Below are 23904 nucleotides of genomic sequence, written 5' to 3' on the forward strand. Positions count from 1 at the left end.
GGTTATCGGTTTGTAGAGATGCTAAACCGTTAAAGAACCATTAAGATATTAGATTATCGGTTATTGATTTATCGATTTTTGATCGTTATCGGTTCGGTTATCGATTTAACCGTTAAGATTTGACACAAAAGAAAAAACATTGAAAATCACTTAGAAACAAGGTGACAAACCAAATAAACATGCACTTGAGTTCACAAGTTACATCTTTCTCAAAAGCAAACACTTTTATATTGCAGAATAATCAACTGTTTGAGACAACCAAAAATAAAAGTAGGAAATTAAACTCTGAGTCGAGGACTTTATATACAAAATGGTATAACTATAATTATTTAATTTACTATCGGGTTATCGGTTAACCCGTTAAGAAAAAACTTCAAACCGTTAAGAACCGATAACCTGATTAAAAAATATCAAAACCGTTATCAAAACCAATAACCCAATACTATAAACCAATAACTTTTTTATCGATCCGGCTTATCGATTTTTGTTCGATTTTGAACAGCCCTAACTTTGTATATGTCTCGATTATCATCTCTGAAATAAAACTGAAAAGAATCATTATAAATATGTGCGATTTTCAAAACTATTTATGTTCAACTATAATCACCTTTTGTTCGATTCATTTTCTGGCATGAAAAAATGTACCAAACAAAGATATGCACACAATATTAACTATATTACCAAGACATATTAATACCATATCTTTCATAGATAAAACATCAAATTACAAATATTTAGACCATAAATAATTTATGATCATTATTTTTTCGATATCAAACATGTAATCACAAACATTTATTCAATCATACATTATATAAGACACATTGTGCCATAAGTAAAGTCTTATGGCCTTATATTGTGCTTCATTAATTTATTTTTTCAACATTTATAATAGCAATAACAATAACCCTTGTAACAATCTCCATAATCTTCATGATCCTTATTTTTGCACCAATTATCACATTTTTTTTCAAAACATTTCCCATTCCACCCTTTACTAGGTTTTCTACAGTATTTTGCTTCTGTTATCTGCATCTCTGCATTAAAAATCATAGGATAAAAAAAAATTAGGAAATAAAATAATAATAATTAAAAAAACATGTCATTTCATGGGTTTTTATTACTCTTTTAAGTATCAATTTATGTGACAGTTTTTGCTTTTGAAAAGTTAATTTGAGTAATTTTTTAAAATATTGATAATGGTCAAAAACACATATGAATTATCACTGTTCGCGAGCTTCATACGTTAACTATCAGTTGTTTACTTTTCCTACTTGAACTATCGCTATCTAAGTATTGAAATACACCTAGTTGATTATATGATGATAGTTCGTGGAGAAAAAAGGCCGAAAACGACTGATATTTATGGCGTGAAACTTGCAAAAAAGAAAAAGTGACAACATTCAAATATGCTTTTGACCATAAATTGAGATGTGAAACTAGCGAAAAAAGTAAAACTCAGAATGAAGCAAAAAAACACAACTTAATAGTGTTTAAAAAAAAAGTAACAAAAATTGAGAAAAAATATTTGAGAATTACTCACCAGAAGCAAACATGAGGAAAAAGCAAAAGAGTAGAGCACAGAAAGTAATTTTGCTAGCCATTTTTCTAATTAATATATACTTTGAAATACTTTAATTTTGTGTGAAACTTAAGGATATCCAAGGGTGTATTTATAGTGATCCAAGGATAATATTTTATAATTTTAAAATATATTTTTTTTAAAATTAGGTATGAATTAACCTCAAATACAAGATAAGGAAAATGTCAAAGAAATCAACTAGATTTTGTTTCTATGATTTTTCTTACCTGGTTAATTATGGACATCTATATTGAAGCACTGATTAATTTAAATTCACATCGTACAAGACTAGTTTTAAAAAGAAACACTTCTTATTTAGTTTTTACATAATCAAAAATAAAATTTGAAACCTTTAATTAGACATCCAAATATTCTATTTATCTTATCATAGTTCTCGATGGTTAAAAATGTCAACTAGATAAGCATTGAAAAAAATAAAATAAAGGAGGAGTACTTAGTCTTTGATAAACTTTTGAAGTAATCAAAGTTTTAATTTTCTTCATCCCTCATTATGAAAGTAACAATATTCCTACTACTGTAAATAAAGTCCATAGAAAAAAAAATTACTTAGAAGTTGTACAATTCAAAGGCAACTTATTCAAAGGTAGATATATAATAATTATTTTTAAAAAATATTGTGGTTAATTTGAAAATCATATTCAAACTAATTAAAGATGAAAATCCTAAAGAAACTTATCTAATAACCTATTATAGATGAAAATTGGCAAATATAATTAGTCGATATATATGAAAATTGACTTAGCCACGATAATAATCCAGAAAAAAAGTAGCTTATTATAAAAGTATTTTAACATGGAGCTTCATTAAATTTCAGGACATTTAAGATGTATAAAAATGAAATCGAACAACACTTACAAAGAATCATTTAACGTTTTTAAGCAAGCGCACATATTGGTAAGATTTATGGATGTCGAGTCCTGAATATGAAAAAAATCATTGGTATTCGAAATGGGATTCAATGTGACACGAATTTGGAATAGTCGAACTCTAATTCACGTTCAGACACGAGATAATCAAAAAGTAAAAATTTATGTCTGGACTAAATTGTACTTTTTGAAACATTGCAGGACCTTTGTACAATTTATTCTTCCTTCACCTTCACCAATTCGATTTCATTGCCACTATATTACCTTTTTTTTCAGCATAAACCCTAGTTGAATTTGTGAAGAAAAATTGAGAAAAATCAAATTTTGAGCAAATCCCAGATAAGAAGATTTGAAAAAAGATGGTGGGTACAAATTTGAAAGCAGAAACTATGAAGTTAATGGATGAAAGAACTAATACTGAAGCTGAGATGGATGTTGTTATTCAGCGACTTTGCCAACCTGGTGGTCCTGGACTTTCAGGGAACCTAGTTGATTCTGAGGTAATTCTTTAACTTTTTTGTTTTCTGTTTTTTTTTTTAATGTGATTTTAGGTTGTGTTTAATTATTTGGATTTTAGAGTGCTTTTATGTTAAAGGGGTAGTTATGGAGGAACCATAAAGTTGTTTCTGTGTGACGTATAGGTTATGAGTTAGAGTAGTGGGGTCAATGGTCTACATAACACCTGTTGAGGTGTTGTTGGTCCTTTCTTGAATCCTGTGTGAACATGGATGCTTTGTGCATGGGGCTGCTTCTGAGTGTTCTTGTGTTGAGTGGGAGCATAGAGCAATGATAAAGTTGTATTCTTGTGATGTATAGGTTAGGTTATGGATTTAAGCTGTGAAGTTAGCTAAATTATGCAAGTGTATGGGTAGACTGACTACATTAATCCCCTTGGGGTGTGGCTGGTTGTTCCCCGAACACCGTGTGAGTGTTGGATGCTTCGTGAGGTGTAGTTAGTCTAATTGATGTTTAAGGGGAGTTGTGGATCAACTGTAAAGTTGTCTTCATGTGTCCTATAGGTTTACAGGATTGAGCTGTCTAGCTGGTCTAACTGATGCAAGGATATGGGTAGATTGACCAAATTATGCCCCTTGGGGTGTGGCTGGTCCTTACCTGAACTCTCCGTGAACTTTGGATGCTTCGTGCTGTGTAGTCAGTCTAACTGATGCAAGGATATTGGTGAACTGCCCTAATTATGCCCCTTGGGGGTGTGGCTGGTCCTTCTCCGAACCCCGTGTGAAAGCCTGATGCTTCATGCATCAGGCTCGTATGTTTATTTTATTTATGTTGAAAGGAACTGTATTTATTTGAGTGGTTGATCTTTTCTTTTTTTCCTTTTAGGTTTGTGATTTGATGTGTCTTTTGATTATAAAGACTGAAACTTTGAAGCTAATTGCAGGGGTTCCCAAGAACTGATATTGATATTCCCTCTGTGCGTGCTGACCGGCGTAGGCTAGCTGGTAATGCTCATAAACATCTGTTTTATTAGTTGTTTCTGCATTTTAGACTTGTTGGGGTTTGTGATATAAGCATCTGTTTTTTTTTTTTCTCTGATGCTTTAGTCAATGAAGTTGATTTGGACTTGATTTTGATGACATAACTTAGTGAAGTTCTGAATGATATCCCTGTAGTATGTTTTGAGGTAGTACTGTTTTGTTTATAGCTATGGTGATTGGGACCAGCTTGAATGAACCTCAACTAATCCAGTGGATACCTTCTAACTTTGACCGGCAGAGGTATCCTGGTAAATTTGTCCTCAAAACTTTGGATGATAGAAAGGATCACCCTGTTGGGGCTTGAACCTTGGTCTCCTATGATTATCATACCACCTCATCATCCCCTAGACCATGACCTTATGTTCAGGAAGTATAATTTAAACTAAAGTTGTGAACTCTCAATTTTTTGTTGTCCCAAGTCTTGGTTCTGTGCCTCCAAAACATGTTTAGTTAGTGCAAGGAAGTAGAGAAATGAACATGTTAATATTCAGAAATAAGGTGCTCACGGAAGATGTTATTATGTTAAGATTCTTTGCTTTTAACTAAGGAAAGAGACATTTTTGTATTGAGTTGACGTGTCAGGTAATTGTGTGAACACGTTAAGTGTAGGGAAATTATATCCTATCCGGAAGTTGTAGGTGTTTCTGTAGGTACCAAAATTATCATTTGAGTTTTCTAGCAGAGATTGAGGAAGAATTGATGCTGTTTATTTTTAATAGTTATTATTCCAGAGCATGCGATGTTTTGCACATCGATTGTGGCAACATCAGAAATTCACCGTCTGTATTCTGTAATGCTGTATACTTTGTTATTATTGTTTCCAGAACTACTCATGTTTCAGCAGCAATATAGTAAATTATATCTGCTCCTTTCTTAAATCACATTGCGTTTCCACACTGCAGAGCTGCGTAATGATCACAAGATTATAACAGAAAAAATAGACCAAAATATTCAAGTTTTGCATTCGGCACGGCTTGCTTCTTCACCTTCTTCTGTTAAAGATTCAGGTACGTGACATTGGTGGATCACATCAAGCAACTTTTTGATAAGAACATTGTCATACTGTCCTACTTAAAAGGATCTATAGTTTTGTCTGAGAAGGTCAGTAAATTTTTATCAGCAAGTGGGAGAGACTGGTGCATGAGCAATAGTAATACTTCTCCATTTGCATCAGTTGGTTTTAGTGGAGCCGACTTCAGTGGTACATGTGTTGATTCTCCAGCTGATTTGCATGTTTCATGCTTAACCATCATCTTTGCTTATCCAACTGAAATATCATTTCATCTGTGTATTCTTTTGCATCAACTCCTTTGTTTGCTTGTAAATTCTCATTCCATCCTGCTATTTGGTTTACGTAGAAGGTCCCTAACCTATTGACTGTCTTAAAAACATTTACCTCATCTATTGAAATGCCTCTTAACCTATTGAATTTGGCTCAACATTACGCTCCTCTCTCCAATTGAACCATAAATAGTGATGAGCATTTTTGGTCTAATAGATGGAAGGAGGATATTATTTAGCCGAATTCAATAGGTTAGGGCTTTCTTTTTTTTTTGACAAAGATAGGTTAGGGCATTTGTAAGCCAAGAAATAACAATGAGGGTGTTTTTGATCTAATAGGGGAAGGTTTTTTTCAGCCAAATTAAATAGGTTAAGGGTATTAGTTGCTCAAGTTATACTACTTCCGAATTCTTACTTAAACAGTCATGTGCATCACTACACATAAGGGTACTGGTACTTTGAACCATTTTTTAGAAGTTGAATTATAGTCAATGTAGGATATTGATCTTCTTGTCTCGTATTGGTATAAGCTATTCTAAAGTTCACTGAAAATATCTACTCCATCTCATCGTATGTTCCAGCCTTTCCCTTTTAGTCTCTTAAAATAGAATGACATTTATTAATATTTGAGCTCTTAAATTTACTCTTAATAACATGCACGTATAGCCATAGAGATGCCATGATTAAGACCACACGTTTTAAGGGTACTTAAGATGTGTTCCTAAATTCGTTCTTTCTCTCCTCTGCACCGTAGAATCAAACATCTTCGTATAAAATGAAACGTAGCGAGCGTACAGTTAATGGAGCATTTTCTTGTAGGACGTCATGAAAATATATCCTTTTCTTTCTTCTAAGATGCTTCTGCTGGTATAGGTGTTCAAGGATCTGTTGTCAATATTGGTTCCTCATCATCTCCAGGCAATTACTCTGTGACAGCTGCTACAAGTGCCGCCATGGACATAGATGTAGTTTTCAGCAGACCCTTTGCGGTGATTGATGAAATAACCGAGGCATCTCCAGCTGCAGAGGACGGTTTACAACTGGGAGATCAGGTTGTAAGATTTGGGAATGTCCAGTCGGGTGAGAATCTGTTACAACGCCTTGCTGCTGAAGCACAGTCAAACCAGGGTTGTGTAGTTACCATGACAGTTCTGAGGCAAGGTGCTATGACTAACCTACAAGTGACACCACGAGTGTGGCAGGGTCGCGGCCTGCTTGGGTATGTCTTATCTTTCTTTGTTACTCCATGAGCAGAACAATCCCTTTTTGCTTCATTTTTTCTTTCCCTCGTTTATATCGATCATCTTAACTCAACGTAATCTCATTAACCTGTAATCCTTTTCCATCTGCAGATGCAATTTTCGGATCTTATGATGAGTTTGTTAATGATATGTCACTAAAGCGTTGATATGAAGAAGGATTCGTCCGCGTCTTCTTAAACCTTCGTGTATTTTCTGTTCTTTTATTGAACGAACACAACATGTTTTCTGGATTCATCGATCGCAATCAAATGGATGTTTAATATTTTGCCTCATTTAGTTGCTTCATTATCACCTGTTGTGTTCTCTGTTCTCTGTCAAAGCCAACAAGAAGATGCTTGTGTATATGATGTATACAACAACATACCAATGTAATCTCACCACAGTAGAAATGTTGTTTCCAATAGACCCGTGACTTAAAATCAAAGCATGACAAAGTAGTTCGAAAAAAGAAAACAACAAGACCAAGCAGCCAACAAAATACGAAAGAAACAGATGCAAATTGACAAACGTCACAATATGTTATTCTAAGTTCTATGTTACTTATTTTGATCCACAATAATGTACATAACTGAGTATAGACCATCTATATATTGGAGGACTATAAAAAAAAAAGGTATACTCTTCTAAATTACTACAAGAAAGCCCTATGGAGGAAAACTAAATAAATGCAGAAAAAAAATAAAATCAGAGCAGCTAAGCAATTTTAGCAAGGCTTAATTTCAAATCCAATACTCAACAGAGTTCGAGCCGATTCCATTGCTTTTTCTCCTCCAACATCCAATTTCTCACCAGTCAACTCACCTTCTTTGTCCACGGACCATTGTGTGGTCGATTTTTTATGTTGTAGGGGTTCGGGTTTGTTAGCATGCATAGTGGTTACGGAAGCAGGGGCAGTAGCAGCAATAAGAGGTGCACTCGGTGGACCATGACGTTTTTTGGGTACTGGCATGTCATGATCGTGTACTCCCTTGTATGTTATTGTTAAAGCACTTGTGGTATCTAAAACCCTCTCAATGTGCTTTCGAACGGGACATCCAGCTGATGTACAGCGATAGTAGTTCCTAAAGGTCATCCAGGAAACAACTCAGGACAGAACAGGAGAACGAAAGAAGCAAATGAAGTATACTTTTGACCAAGATACGAGTTAAAACGTAAAGTAGATAAAAACAAGTAATATGTGAGAAGAGTAGTCAGTTGATGTTGAATCAAAAGAAATTCTAATTTGAAACAGAAAACTAGCAGGAATTATTTACCTGAAGAAAACCTAATTGTCTTAACAGAACAGAAAAGGGAATAAGATGAGTGACACTCTCATCCATAGCCTTTAACAACTATGTTTAGTTGCTCGGAGTCTCCAAAAATGCTGCTGCACCCGTGTTGGATTCTCTGAAAATGCACTACTGTTGGAGTATCCCTCATGCACCCATCAACATTTTTGAAGAGTCCGAGCAACTTAGTTTAACAGAGCAGAATAGGGTGCATGAAGAATAGAACTCATCCATCAGCACAATCCAACAAAAGGAAACAAAGCAGAGAAAATAGAAAAAAAACAAACTCCTAAGTATGATTCAAGAAATGTGTTTAATGTGGCATCACTCCCTCCTAGTTCTTATAATTTAAGCGTAAGGCAGGCAGAACAATCAAACGATTTATCAAGTGTACGGCAGAAAATAATACAGTACCTTGGATGGGGATTTCCCTTCACTATTTTTTGTCCATACTTTCGCCATCTGTAGCCATCACTTGAGATTCCTACATCACAAGCAGCATGCACCACAAGCTTGGGTTTCTTTCCAGGTTTAGAAACAGATTCCAAACAACTTGTGTCACTTTTCCTTGACCTGAAAATCATAGGTGAGAATGGTGATCAATCATATGGTTTTGAACATTTGTAAGAGGAAAAGCAGAAAAATAAAATAACTAAAATTGAATACAAAAGTGAACTTGCCTCTTCTTTTGTCCAGCCTCGTCACGGTGCTCCTCTCTAATAGTGATTTCAGTGTCAGTGTCAGACCCACCTGAATCCTGATTTGCTGTCTCAGCAATTGGTAAACTTTCTTGCAAATTTTCATTTAAGGGGGATACTACGGTCTCAATAGAATTTCTCCTTGGATGAGCTATTATACTTTTGCCATTGGTAGGTGAAGACAATAATGCAGACTTGCTTTCCCTTGGGCAATTTACTCTTGGGGGTGGATCATGATTGTGTTGAGTTCTATAAATAATCTCCATAACACGATTAGTGTGATCAGAGCACTCAATCTTCTTGGCACAACACTCAGAATGAGTGCATCGGTAATAACTTCGAGAACCTTGAGGACTTTTAACTTGCTTTTGACCATACTTCCGCCAATTGTACCCATCGCGAGTTGGTCTCTTTAGAACTGGTACAAGAGCTAGAACCTGGGCGTCAGTACTCTGCTTAACCACTTCTCCTGTACTACAATTTACTGCTGCTGCTGATCGTCTTTCTGCTAGAGTTGCACTTGGCACTGATGAAATGGACTGTGCAACAGATAAAGAGGACAGCTCCAATGAGGATGCTGCATCAGGAACACGTCGTTGATGTTCTGTTCGTGCTTGAGCATTCAAAGTTCCAGGTTTGGTAACACTAATTCTATCCTGCATACAACATGAAATGACTCATTTGTTCCATCCCACAAATATACATATCCAGTTCCAGCAATTCTGTATAAACTTTTCAGTAAAAAGTAAAACATTATTATAAACAGAAAAGTCGAAACCAGATACTCTGGAAAATGTAATGTATTAACCTACAAACATAATTTGACTATTAATTATTTATAGCATCACGTCAAAAATAATGTTGCAATATGAGATATTATGAGTTAGAGTGGCCATGTGATGGTCACCATATGACAATTGTTAAGGTTTCTTGCATCTGCTTTCAATTTATCCAAAACTAAAGGATCATGATGATTCCTCAAGCGGTACCTGCTACTTGAGTATTATCCATCAACATGAGTACCGGATAACTATAACCCTAAGGCTCAGACAGATGGGAAAACACCTAGTGTTTTTTTGTTTCTACTGGTATTCTCCAAGGTTTGCACCCACTTCATTGCTCATTTAGGAAACAAAATCTAATGCACAAAACAACTATGCCTCACACTGGTATAGTAATGATATAGTCCCCTTTCCACCACCACCCGCCCCCGGTTAAGTCACAAGTTCGAGCCTAGGCCATCATCTCTGAGTTATCTTATCTCGTGCATTTAAGCCTTTCAGTATGTCTTAGACAGTGTTGTGAAAAGCGCGCTTAAAGCGAGGCGATGCTCTTGCGCTTTTAGCTCCTGAGGCAAGGTGACATTGAAAAGGCGCTCGCTTCTACTATAGAAGCGAGAAGCGCCAGAAAAACGAAAGCGCGATAAAGCATAAAAAGCGCCCCTTATATTTTTTTTCAAAAAAAATTGTAAGTTTTTTTTTTTTTATTTCAGAAAGATACGCGACTTCACATACTCTTTCCATCTGTCGCGACTTCACTCACAGCTGCGACTGCTTCTCTTCTTCAGACTTTTTTTTATGCAAGTTCTCTTCTTCTTCTCTTCTTCATACTCTTTTTGGTTGGTTGCTGCCAAGCTTCTGTAAGTTTTTTTTTCTTCTTCTCTTCTTCTCTACGAAGCTGCTGCTATCTGCTACTGTTTTTTTTTTTTTGGTTGCTGCTGGGTGTTTTTTTATATTTTTATTGCTGCATTTTAAAGAGTTTGAGGATCTTGTTGAAGAATAGGAGTTTGATTCTTTGTGATTTAATTATGTTTTTGATTTTTTTGCTTTATATGTTATGACTTATAAGTATTATTGACTATCTATTTTCTTATAATCTAAGAATATATTACCTCTATTCAGTTATTTTATATTATTTTATTTTTATACTAAATATCGCCTTCTGTAAAGCGAGCCCTCGTCGCTTTTTTCCGCTTCTCGCTTCCCAAAACACTGGTCTTAGAGGCTTCATAAATATGATGGGGTTACTACATTTACATCAGACGCTTATATAGCTCTCTCAGAGAAAACGTCTAAATTTACAGTCACAATACCCATCACCGTGTATGTGATATCTCAAGCTCCTGCCACACATCAGCTCAACGTATTTCTACGGACTGCCCATCACCTACTAACGCTTCCCAATATCAACCATCATGAATAAGGAGGTGGACGAGGACACTCTACTCCATTTTCAACTCCTACCTAACTTGATCTTTTAAGACAAAATTACTTTGTTGCATGCTTCATAAAACGCAAATGAGGATAAACAAGAACTTCTAAATCTTCAGAATAACTTTGTATATGCAACATGGAATGTGCATAGAATCTTGTAGAACCGATGATCATGCACCCTGTTTACCACAATAACTCCAGAAACCTCAGTGATTTATATTGCAGAAATTTTTGGCTCGATTTATACTGACACTTAAGTTTCAGCTTTAGCAGAATTTAACTTCTGTATTCTAATCAACCTTGTATATATCTACTAAAAAAAAGCAGCGAGCTCTCCGGTCCAAAACTCCAAATAGTGACAGAGCAATCACCTTGAATTTTCTAATTGCGCATGTTGTCCACCCCTATCGTAAATTACCTCAGTATCTCTGTGCTACCATTCAAATACACTACTTGTTTTTTCTTTTTTGAGTAAGTACTATTCAGATACATTGACACCTATGATTATAGTAACAAGATAATTGAAAAACTAACTTATTAAAATGCAACAACATAACCACTCTAATCCGATAAGTGGGGTCCAGGGAGGGTAGTGCATATGCTCCCTCTACATATAATAAGAATATGCTACCACATCGAATCCACTCAACCATCTCCCACATCTCGAAATAGATAAACTATCATAACAAAATTAAATACCAAGTCAAAAGAAAGGAACTGCATACCTTGATTTTTTCCGAGAAACCAAACGAGGGCAGTTCATATTCCACTGGTACTTCTGCCAGATTATTCAACACAATAATTACAGAATTTTCGTAGACAATTAAGCATGCATATACAACTCAAAAGGACTTACATTCCAGATATAATGGTCAAAATACACGTGAAGTATCACATTTTTGCAAGTTTCCTATATGAACTATTAGAAGTTCAGTTTTCCTATCTGATCTATTAACGACTATTTGTCAAAACACACCTCAAGTATAACTTATTCCCTTTTTCTACTTAAAAACTCATAAAACTCATGATCATAATTTATTTCTTTTTGATAAGGAGAACTCATGATCATAATCTCTCTTACACAAAAATATAAAATCAAAAGAACTTGCCTTCTAGATATAATGGCCAAACACACCTGAAGATCTTTTTGCAAATTCCCTATATGAACTATTCGGTGTTCACTTTTTCTACGTAAACTACCACCAAGTATTTATTACGGGAAAAAGGACAAATATACCCCAAACTATCATAAATGGTATGCATATACCGTTTGCTATACTTATAGGGACACGTGGCACAATCTTCATTATCGATCTAATATTTTATAAATGTCGAGTCGGTGGATAATATTATGACACGTGTATGTCCGTTAGTATAAAACACACCTCGACCATGAGACTCGCAAATGATAGTTGAGGTGTTTTCCTTTTCTATTTGAACAATCATCAACTATTTATCGTAACACGTGTGTGAACAATTGGTGATAGGTGATCGAATGAGAAGGTGAACACCTAATACGGAAACTAGTCATAATACTTTCGGTGTGCTTTTGATCAACAACTCTACATTCTACGCTTATATACACATAAAACAGGAAAGAAATTCAAAAGTATAGCACCCAAGTGTGTGGCTTAGCCGTCAATAAAGATGTTAAGCATCGTAAAATCTCACGTTCAATTCCCAGCAGAGACAAAATACTACTACTTTCTTCATCCCAATTTACGCGATGTTAAAAAGAACACTTTTGAAACTCCTCACTAAGGGTGAAGATATATCTTAACATTAAGTTGTTACTAAATAATAAAAATGTGTCCTTTTCTATAGAACCTACTAAAAAACGATATCATGTCACATAAATTGTATTTTTTTCTCATGTTATCTATCATTGGTGCACAAGTTACTTAATACGCTCGTGGAACGAAACAGATATCTCGTGGAATTAGTAGAGTCGTTATAGGGATACAAGATTATAAAAAAAATGGTTCAAATGTATAGAAATTGATCATAAAAAATGAAACATGAACTACTCAATTTCACACACAAAAAAAAAAGCATAAGAACGAATTAAACGGCATTGAATAGTACCAGAAAGTTGATAAGAGGGAGAAAACTCTGAATCGAATTCGGATTGGCCATCAATTTCAATTTGTACGGATGATTCTGCATTAGGATGAGCTAGGGTTTCTGAAATTAAAGCTCCCGTCTTTGATTCTCGTAAACTCTCAGCTCCACTGCTACCGTCAATTACTCTATCGTCGTCACCGTTTTCGTCGTTGTGTACGGAGGAATTTTCGATTTTATTGCTGATTTTGTCTTCTTCTTCTTCTTCTAGATTTGAATTTTTGAGTCCGGTTGATTTGGAGCTCTCGTTTTCGTCATCCATGGCGGATTCCGATGAACACACAGTGAGTGTGTTTGTGAAAAAAATGAATTAAGAGGAAGAAAATAGGTAAAGTTATATTTCAAAGTGAATTTTTTTTTTTAGTGTATTTGTTTTTTAAATTTTCCTTTTTCATAATAACAAGGCTTTAAGCCAAAATTGTTTATTTATGTGTATTTTGGTATTTTAAATATAATATTTTTAAAAATTTTACTTTATTTAAGTATGACAATATGAATTTAAAAATTAATGACTATTAGAAGAATATTATTAAAAATATGATGAAAATCTAATGAATATTTTTTACGGAAGAATAAATTGATTTAATTGGTTCGATTTCGAGTAGTAGCAACAGTAACATTATTTTCGTAACTTTTTTATCTTTCTATTTATGTTATTTCATGCGTTTCAGTTATCGTGTTCTTTGAATGCTCTTGTAATGCTTTCCTTATGATTTAATATTTCCTCTTTAATTTTGTAATTTTTCTTTTTTATTAGCTTTGTTACTTGTAATATCGATTAATAAGGTTTTTTTGAAATTAATTTTTCAACCTTAAAATAAAAGTAAGATTGTATATACATTTTGAACAAGTTGTTGTCATAAAAATCAGTCAATCTTAGTTTTTTTTGTAATCCAACTTTAATCACTTAAATATTTAACAAAAATATTAATTAAATATATTTGATCGATTATTTAAAAATAATTTCAAGGAGCTTGCACCAAAACTCTAATCATTTTTTCTAAAAATAAAAAGCCAATCGATCAAAGAACCAATTAAATAATAACATGGAGTAATTTTATCATATAATTTATCGCACTAAAAACTAAAGTTTTGAGATATATATTTTTTTTATATATATTAGATAGGGTTAAAATGATAATTTAGCAAGTAAAGAAAACATGAAAGAGACATAGAGAGTAGAGATCCGATTTATTAGGTGTAAGAATCAGACACGTTTGATCGAGGAATCAGTTATATATTCGAAAATAGCTATTTTTAAAATTGTTACCTAAGCTCAATATAAAATTAAAATAACATTATCCTGATATAAATTATTAAATAAACAACATCAAAATTACAAGTTAATTACTCCCAATACTTTGGATATATATATATGTATATATATATATATATATATATAAAATATAAATCCAAATTAGGTATTATTTATATAATATAAGATTGTCTGTTAATTTTTATAACAATCATGCCAACAAATACATAATTTATACTTATACCTAGGTCCCACATCTTCACACATTGGCCTTGGGTGAAGTCCACTATAATAATTATTACATAGCCTAATACAACAAGCTTCATTGCAATATTCATAATTACATGGACCTAAATTTGCTGAACATTGATAATCATTATCTATATCATCTCTACCACTCATAATATTCTCCATTTTTGTTGGAACCAAGTTGGAATCTCCCATGCCACCTAAGCAAGGTAAAAAAAAAAAGACGGAAATTTTTTTTTTAAACAGGATATATAGTTTCAGATAATTTTAATGAAAAGAATATTTTTTTAGTGTTTGGTTTGCGAAAAAATAATGAGAAAAAAAGTATGTGAAAGAGGGTGTGGTGCACTCCTAAATAAGGGAGGAAAAAAAAGTTAAAAGATAAAAATTATTAGATGAGAGTGTTTAGACAATTTAATATAGTATAATCAGAATTAATAGATGTTTGAGAATTCTAATTAAAAGTTTCATTATCAATAATTGTTAATGAAAAATAATAATATTTCTTTATGTTCGAGTCAAAGAAAAAGACACGATTCACTTTTATACAAATGATTTTCTCATGCCAACTAATCAAGGGATAAAAAGTAAAATCATGAAAACGATTGACGGAATGATAAACTCGAGACAATTCACACAATATTCGTCAACAAACACCACAGTGTGATAGAACAAGTTATATGAAATTTTTACTAATTATAAAATATTTTAACCAGTCGAACATAAAAAAAATAAAATTAAATTAATGTAAAAAGGAAAAAAAAAACACAGCAAACCTGTTACAAGAGTAAGAACAAAAATGGCAGAAAAACTTGGGTACCAAACTAGAATAGCCATTATATATGAATGTTGAGGAAAATTATTGATTTATGATTTAAATAAATTCCTCATTTTAAATATTATGTATTTATATAAAAATGTCTTTAAAGGTTTTATATAGGGATGAAAAAAATTCAAGGGATCCCAAAATTCAAACAAGTAGATAATATGTAATTAATCAAAATTGCTTATAATTTGTTTTTATTAGATTTTATTTCTCTTTTAATTAAATGATGTTGTTGACTAAGTAAGTTTCCCTTACTGATCAAATTGAATTTATTAGGACTCTTTGAAAGTTTTTTTCTTTTCTTTTAAGGATAACTAGATATGGTTGACTAAATTCGAGAAGATTTAAAATTTAAATTTTGTAAAAAGCTATAAATAATTGTTAATTGAAATGTGTTTCGATAAATATATAAAGAAGTTTAGATAGAAAATTCACATACTTAACAGTGAATAAATTTTAAAAAATAAAATATTTAGATATCTGTTTTACTTTTGGTGATAGAGAAAAGAAATATTAAATGGAAAGGTGGACTTATTATGGTCAAATAATATATAATAATTATAATCAAAGACGCGTGTTATTATTTTTTTAATTATAATTGTTAAATCAAAATTACTTGATTTAATATATACATCGAGTACACGCAAATAGTTATAATTTGTTTGGATGGTTATTATTGATTGTATTGTTATATTATATGATGTTTATTTTACTTAAATTTTAATTTTATTATATTATGTGATTAAATTTATTTAACTCATTATCTCATTTCTCTTTCTCATTATTTTGCTTTACATATTATTTGATAACCTCATTGTATCTATTACCATATATTTTTTTCTCAATTCCAATTTTGTTTTCCTCATATTAGGAATACATTAATTTAATACCATTATTATATTTTTACAAGACATAAATAGTGATAAATTGGTTGGTTTTTTTAATCGAGGACATCCCTTTTTAGGGCAAAGACAGAAAAAAAATGCTCATATTCTCACCATTTTTAAGTAAATACGAAATATAAAAATTATTTTTTATAGCTTTGAAAGTACTGTAATTGTTTGATTATTTTTTTCTGAAATATAATATATATATATATATATATATATATATATATATATATATATATATATATATTATTATTATTATTATTATTATTTTTATTTTTTAATTAGTCGAACATGAAAAAATTGAAGTCATATAAAAAAACATCGCAAAAATCAAAAAGATAATATAAGAGAACCATAACTAACATGTTACAAGAGTGAGAACAAAAATGGCACAAAAACTTGGTGACCAAACTAGAATAGCCATATATATGAATCTTGAGGAAAATTATTGATCTATGATTTACATGAATTATTCATTTTAAATATTATGTATTCATATAATAATGTGTTTGAGGTTTTATATAGGGATGAAAATTCAAATAAGTTAGATAATATGGATCAAATTGAATTCATACTACTAACTTCTAACTACTAATTATTATTAAGTGTTTATAGTTACTAATTACTGAGTTAAATAAAATAAATTATAAATTTAAACACATGATATGCACGTATTAAATTAGTGTAAACGCCTCTTGTATGAGTTTCAATTAATGGTAAAATCAATCACTCGCGGATTTTTTTTTCGCAAAAAAAAAAACCCAACTTTAATCATTTAAGTATTCAACAATTTTTTTTTAAAATATAACCAATCATATTCAAACGATTATTTAAAAATAAAAAATTATTTTAAGGAGCTTGATCAAAACTCTAGTCATTTTTCAAAATAAACTAATCGATTAAAAAACCAATCAAAATATAACATGGAGTAGTTTTATTATAGTTTATAGCACTAAAAACTAAAGTTTTAAGATATTTTTTATTGAGAAAATACATAAAAAAAAAATTCTGAACTTGGCAGCATAACTTATTTTAGCACTTTAACTATTTGAGTGTTTGAATACCACCCTTAACATCTTTCAAGTGAATTTAATTCTATCCGAAAAAGCTGAGGTGGCAAAAAAATAAATTCAGGCGCGTGTCTTAAAAAAAGTAATATAATTTACAAGTGATCATATTTGTTTTCTTAATATATATATATATATATATATATATATATATATAAAGTAGAGATCCGATTTATGAGGGGTAAGAATCGGACACGTTTGATCGGGGACTAAGTTATATATTTAGAACTAATTATTTTAGAATTGTTATCTAAATTCAATGTAAAATTAAAATAATATTATCTCGATATAAGTTATGATGTAATTTTATCACAATCAAATATAAAATAAATTCAATTTAAGATTAATTTTAAAATTATCATCTCTTATTTCTAGTATCAATGAACCTTTCAATCAAACATCTCTAAAATAATACTTCATTTTCATTGTCGTATTTTATTTGCTCAATATTAATTTAGCATATTCTTTTAAAAATTAAATAGAATGATAAATTTTTTATATTACTTTTCAAATATAATTAATTTAATATTTGAAAAATTGAATAATAAATAAGTGAAACAAATATTTTTTGATTTCTTAAACTGGACAGGTAAATATATATATAAAACATTCACACAATATCAATTCTTCTTATTATTATTATTAAATTAACGACATCAACATTACGAGTCCATTATTCTCATTTCTTTGGATATATATATATATCCAAATTAAGTATTATTTATATAATATAAGATTTGTATTAGTTTTTATAACAATCATGCCTACAAATACAAAATTTATCCTGAAATTTAGGTCCCAAATCCTCACACTTTGGACTAGGGTGAAGTCCACTATAATAATTATTACATAGCTTAATACAACAAGCATCTTGGCAAATGTCATAATTACATGGACCTAAATTTGCTGTACATTGATAAACATAATCTAAATCATCTCCACCATTCATAATATTCTCCATTTTTGTTGGAGTATATCCCATGCCACCTAAGCAATGTAAAAAAAAAAAATTATTTGATGAGAGTATTTGGACAATTTAATATGGTGTAATCAGATGTTTGAGAGTCTAATTAAAAGTTTCATTAACAATAATTATTAATGAAAAAAATTAATATTTCTTTGTGTTACGTGAAAAAAGACGTGATTCACTTTTATACAAATGATATTCTCGTGCTAAACTAACATAGGAATAAAAATATAAAATCATAAATACAATTTACGGAGTGATAAACTCAAGACAATTCACACGATCTCATTGTAACAATCATCAACAAACACCACAATGTGATAAAACAACTTATATGAAATGCTACTAATTATAAAACTTGTTTTTACTGATCTAAAACAAGTCATTTTCTTGATTGTCAAAGAACTTATTTTTCTAAAATAAAATATTTTAAAAAAAATATTTTAACTAATCGAATATAAAAATTAAAACTACATTCATACCAAACACAACCTAAAAGGGAGGGAAAAAAAATACATAAGAGAAACATAACAAACCTGTTACAAGAATAAGAACAAAAATGGCACAAAAACTTGGGTACCAAACTAGAATAGCCATTTATATGAATCTTGAGGAAAATTATTGATCTATGATATACATGAATTATTCGTTTTAAATATTATGTATTCATATAAAAATGTGTTTGAGGTTTTATATAGGGATAAAAATTCAAATAAGTTGGATAATATGAATCAAATTGAATTCATACTACTAACTTCTACCTACTAACTGCCACGTGTTTATAGTTACTAATTACTGAGTTAAATAAAAATGAATCATAAATTTAAACGCATGGGATATACGTATTGGATTAATGTAAACATTTCTGGTATGAGTTTCAATTAACGGATAAAACTTACACGAGTGTTTACATCAATTCAATATGTGCATATCACGTGTTTAAATTTATAGTTCATTTTATTTAACTATAATTAATTAACATGTGTTTTATTTCAGAAAATCACATGATATTAGAAATTAAATTAGTTTGGTCTAAACACCCAATGCGGATAAATTTTTTCCACGTACAAGTTTGTTTTTCTTACTCTTTTTGTCTTTTAAGGTTAACTAGATAGGAAGACCAAGTGGATTAGACCAATTAGATTAGGGAGATCAACAATGATTCAAAACTTAAATTTTACGGATTTTAGTTATGAATAATTGATAATTGAGTTGCCTTTCGATAAATGTCTACTGATAGTTTAGGTAGAAAATTGTGACACACCAACTTAAGATAAGAAGTCTTGCATCGGTAAAATTAAATAACAAAAATTACATTTGTGATGAAATGATAACTTACTCCTATATCTTTAATTAAAGATTTCAAATTTAAAACATTAGATATGAAGTCACCTACTTTCCGAATATGGAATCAATCAAACTCCAATACAAATACCGAATATCATATCAAAAAATAAGAAAAAAAATATAAGCACATTTTCATGAACAGTAAGATCATTGTAATATCTCATTAAGAAACAAATTTTTATGGTCGCATTATAGTTATTTCCTCTATCCTTAACTAGAGGTCTCATATTCGGTCCTACTTACTTTTTATCATAAATTTGAATTCAATCACACTCCATTACAAATATCCAAACACCAGACTAAAAAGCAAGAAAAATGTATAAAAGAAGATACAATTAGTGAATTTGCATGAAACAAATAAGATCATTAATGTAATATAATTGTATTAAAATATATTATATTTTATATCAATAACAATCATGCCAACAAATACAAAACTTGTATGGATAAAATCCAGGAAATTCAGTGCATATTGGTTCTGGATTAAGTTCACTATAATAATTATTGCATGTTTTAATGCAACAATCTTCATCACAATAGTCAGTGTTGCATGTACCTAAATTCCCAGAACATCTATAATTATAATCCAATTGTGTCAAATTTCCTCTAGCCATCTCCAAATGAGTCAAATTGCTATCTCCCATGCCAACTACACAAAAGAAAAAAAAATGAATAATGTTAATATTAAAAAACGTACGTACGTGTAAATGAGAATACTATTGATCCTGAATAGGGTGAGGTAAAAAAGATAATTATGAAGAGGTTATTCAAATGATAAGTATTTGTCCATCTTCAGTTCTTACGTTACGGCTTATGAGTTTGAGTCATCATGAAACTCCTAGGATGAAGTTCAAAAAAAAAAAAAACTTACTACGATTTATGGTTGACTATTTCTTAAAGACATAACCGAAAAGTGACTATAGGGCTATTTATGTAAATTTGTACCTATTAGAAGAATGGAACATCTATTTCAACACATTCCTTAGTGATATTAAAAATTTGAATTTTGATAATTAAAATATAATTTGAGTATATACAAATTAAATTCAACTAGTTGAATGAATTTTAGCTCATAAAGGTAGTGCAAATTATGTGAAATGACATCATTAACTAGTTAAATGGTGTCAAATATTTTAAGACATATTATATATAACAAATAAATAATCCGATAAAATTGAAAAAATGGACACATACGTGATACAAATATGTGAAGTAGAAGAAAATAAGAAGGAATTGAAATGGCCATCCTCATGATTTTTGAAATGTTGTTGCTTTAATTCTTCAAATATGATAAGAAATATTCATATAATATACAGTGTTTTTTATGATATACACAAATTCTGGCTATATATATTGGATAAAATGTATAGAACAAGGACTAGATAGGAAAATGAATTATATATATTTCTATAATTTTGTTAGTCTTTTATTTGTAAATTCCTAAAAAAAGAAAATTAGTAACTAATTTGACTGAGTTATTATGAGTTTACTGTTTTTTCCCCCAATTTTTTCTGACAATTTTGTTGGGATTTTTACTACGTCATTTATTAATTTTTACCATTTTACTTTTTTTTTTCACACTAGTTAATTTTTTCTTCCTAATTTGGCAAAATTTCATCTGGTATTTGAATTTATCCTGTAAATTTGGGATCAATAATATGAGTAAGCTTATAAAATCGAAATTAAAAATAAACTTTTAAAATAGTGTAAATTCGTTGATAAAGGGTAAATGAAGATGTTAAAAAAATAAAATAGACTAAAATTATCTTACGTAAATGAAAATGATAAATCTTGGAATTTCATACTAACTTTATAAAATATACTACGAATGACAAGTACAAATATATTAGATAGTCAAAATTTATTCATAAAATTTTCTAAATAACGATTCTTTTTATTTATGTATTCAATTTTAGTAATGAGTTAACTATACCATCTATTAGTAGTTGGACGTATTTATGTCATTGCACTAACGTATATTATTCATTTGTTTAACGAGCGAAATCTAGTATGAACTATTATATTCTGTTACGTGACATTATCCTTCATTTCATTAAGTTCAATCACATATTTAAATTTTTTTCTCAATCCCTTATTACACAATTCATTGTAAGTCGAGTTTGAGATAATTGATTGAGATAATTTGTAAGTCACATTTTATTTTTCAAATTAAAAGTATACCAATTTTAGGATTATTTTTGTTATACATTTATTAAAAATAATGATAAATATATATCATTTATTACAAGATATAAGAATAATATGCACTATTTATTAGACAATGCACATTAAATGTATTTCTTGTCATTTATTTTTTTTTAAAATTCTTTAAAAAGGAATTTTTGTAACTAATTTGATCAAGTTATTATGAATTTACTATTTACTCCTATTTTTCTCTGATATATATGATATATTTTTTTGGGGATTTTTGTTAGGCATTTATTAATTTTTTCCATTTTAGTTCTGATTCATATTGTTGAATTTCTTCCTATTTTAGCAAAATTTCATCTATAAGTCATCATGAATTAATCAATTTTACGTTGACAATTATCTATCATAATTTTTTTTCTTTTTTAAATTCTAAATCAAGATTGATAATATAAATAAGTTATATAGGTGATTTAATATAGCTAGAATTATTTTTTTATTTGATAATTTTGTTATATCTCTCACCATTTTAAGCAATTATTTAATTTGAGAGCTGATATTAACAATCTCTTTTACAAAAATATATATAAAATATAATTTTCATTTTAATTAGTGATATAATTTTTCTATAAAGAAATTTTGATTACGATCGTAAAATATATGACCTACTTGAAGTTTTTGAAAGTAAAATATTTCCCTTTTTTGTCACATCAAAATCACGTTTTAAAATTTTTATCTTTATTAATGTAAATCAAAAGGTGTGAAATATTAAGATAACATTAAATTAAAGTAAAAAAGATAAAAAAAAGTCATAATTCTTCTAGCACTTGAAGTTAAAAAAAAAATTAAAAAAAATAAAAGAATGCAAAACACGTTTATTTTTAGGTCAAAATTTACGGGCTTTTTTCATAAGAACTAAATAAATATATATAAATTAAATTAAAGGACGTTTAAAATAATAAGATATTATTAGTATGGTAGAGTAGGTGAAACAATTCCCTATTATTTATTAATCTTTTATTTTAATTTGTGTTTTTCGTAACCTTTTATCTACAATCATATCATCGTTTATCAAAACAACTAGTATATTAATTATTCACAATTTTTTTTAACATATAGTTAATGTATATTTTTTATATATTAATTATTTTCGATCGAATATAAAATCTTTCAATTTTGTTTCCCAATAACGCCACCAACCAATTAAATAAATAATTTGTGGACCATAAAACACAGCACTATAATATGGTCTGATTTCTCATCTCAAGAATCTTGAAAATGGGTAGATGTAAATTTTTTTTAATTCGATTCAATTATTTCAGATTAAATTTTGAATTAAATTAAGATATTATATGTATGAAGGTTGAGAATTAAAAAAGAGAGTTAATATGTTTTAATATTATTTACTTTCAATACTATAATTTGGATATCACAATTTTTCTTATTCTTGATATATTTTTAAGCTATGTTGATGTCTCTTTTTCTTTCTCATTTTTCTGTATCGATTACATTTCTTTTATTCAAAAAGTCTACTAAAAATAATATATTTAACATTTATTTATATCTTACCTTTTTTAAACTCAAACCACACTAGATATTTTTTTTACGTGCATCCGTTTTTTTTTGTGTGTGTGTAGCGTCTGTCTAAAATAATATATCTATTTTATAAAGACAATGAAAAATTTGTCTATATACTATTTTTTTAAAAATTTTATTTATAAAATTATATTGAATATATTATTACGATAGTTAAATATCGAAAATTTAAAATTCTAAATTTTGATTAATTTTCTTTTTGGCATGTGTTGAATGACAGAAGCACTTATGTCTTTTGCTGAATTTTTTAATTGTTGGCAGGTAAGATTTGATTACTTAAAGAATAATAATTTACTTATTAAAATAATAATAATCAGTTCCCTTTGTCAAATGACATGTCATATGAGTATCATATTCTTTGATTTGCTTTATTAAGCATAGGTATGTAAATGAGTTTAATAAATAAAATTTAATATTATTTTTGTGAAATTACCTAAAATTATTTTTAATAAATCCTCAATTCACTGAAAAAAAACTATCTAAACTTTTAAAGTAATTAAAACAAAAAACAATGAAAGTAAAGAAAATATGATAAAATATAACAAATCAGTCTGAACAATAATTATAATAAAATAACATGACAATCAAAATATATACTAATCGAACCCAAATAGCAAGAAACTACATGAGTACTAGTATGGAAGGGTAACAGAGAAAACATATGACGACGTATAAACCTTTTATCTTAAATTATATCCTTCACAATTTCTTATCTAGAATCGTGTTTTCATCCATAAAAAAAAAAATAGTC

The 23904-nt window shown here is 29.6% G+C and overlaps 2 protein-coding genes and 2 long non-coding RNA genes across 6 annotated transcripts; 1 reads left to right on the forward strand and 3 right to left on the reverse strand.

Moving 5' to 3' along the window:
* Nucleotides 1-688: 688 nt before the first annotated feature.
* Nucleotides 689-1644, reverse strand: LOC112941856 (uncharacterized). Its single transcript, XR_011210709.1, has 2 exons — nucleotides 1544-1644; nucleotides 689-1037 (listed from the first exon to the last, which is right to left on the reverse strand). It is a non-coding gene; the product is annotated as an uncharacterized lncRNA (long non-coding RNA).
* Nucleotides 1645-2716: 1072 nt separating this feature from the next.
* LOC101268879 (uncharacterized) lies at nucleotides 2717-6780 on the forward strand. Of its 2 annotated transcripts, XM_010324883.4 has the most exons (6): nucleotides 2723-2969; nucleotides 3869-3929; nucleotides 4133-4213; nucleotides 4868-4972; nucleotides 6120-6465; nucleotides 6599-6780. In XM_010324883.4, exons 1-6 carry the CDS (start codon nucleotides 2829-2831, stop codon nucleotides 6618-6620), a joined length of 756 nt encoding a protein of 251 aa, XP_010323185.2. In that variant the 5' UTR covers nucleotides 2723-2828; the 3' UTR covers nucleotides 6621-6780. The 2 variants fall into 2 exon arrangements, with proteins under 2 accessions (XP_004242595.2, XP_010323185.2); XM_004242547.4 differs by lacking the exon at nucleotides 4133-4213 and having other exon boundaries at nucleotides 2717-2969.
* A 227-nt stretch (nucleotides 6781-7007) lies between these two features.
* On the reverse strand, nucleotides 7008-13199 carry LOC101243902 (probable WRKY transcription factor 32). Of its 2 annotated transcripts, XR_011210710.1 has the most exons (6): nucleotides 12773-13170; nucleotides 11413-11465; nucleotides 8457-9130; nucleotides 8191-8349; nucleotides 7762-7960; nucleotides 7008-7569 (listed from the first exon to the last, which is right to left on the reverse strand). XR_011210710.1 is itself a non-coding variant. In XM_004242548.5 (5 exons), the coding sequence occupies exons 1-5, from the start codon at nucleotides 13068-13070 to the stop codon at nucleotides 7212-7214; spliced, it is 1542 nt and encodes a 513-aa protein (XP_004242596.2). In that variant the 5' UTR covers nucleotides 13071-13199; the 3' UTR covers nucleotides 7008-7211. The 2 variants fall into 2 exon arrangements, 1 of the variants encoding a protein (XP_004242596.2); XM_004242548.5 differs by lacking the exon at nucleotides 7762-7960 and having other exon boundaries at nucleotides 12773-13199.
* Nucleotides 13200-19781: 6582 nt separating this feature from the next.
* LOC109120750 (uncharacterized) lies at nucleotides 19782-23803 on the reverse strand. The gene is made up of 2 exons (XR_002028163.3): nucleotides 20604-23803; nucleotides 19782-20058 (listed from the first exon to the last, which is right to left on the reverse strand). It is a non-coding gene; the product is annotated as an uncharacterized lncRNA (long non-coding RNA).
* Nucleotides 23804-23904: the final 101 nt, after the last annotated feature.

The sequence above is a fragment of the Solanum lycopersicum genome, chromosome 7 (assembly GCF_036512215.1).
Source record: "Solanum lycopersicum chromosome 7, SLM_r2.1".
Taxonomy (NCBI): domain Eukaryota; kingdom Viridiplantae; phylum Streptophyta; class Magnoliopsida; order Solanales; family Solanaceae; genus Solanum; species Solanum lycopersicum.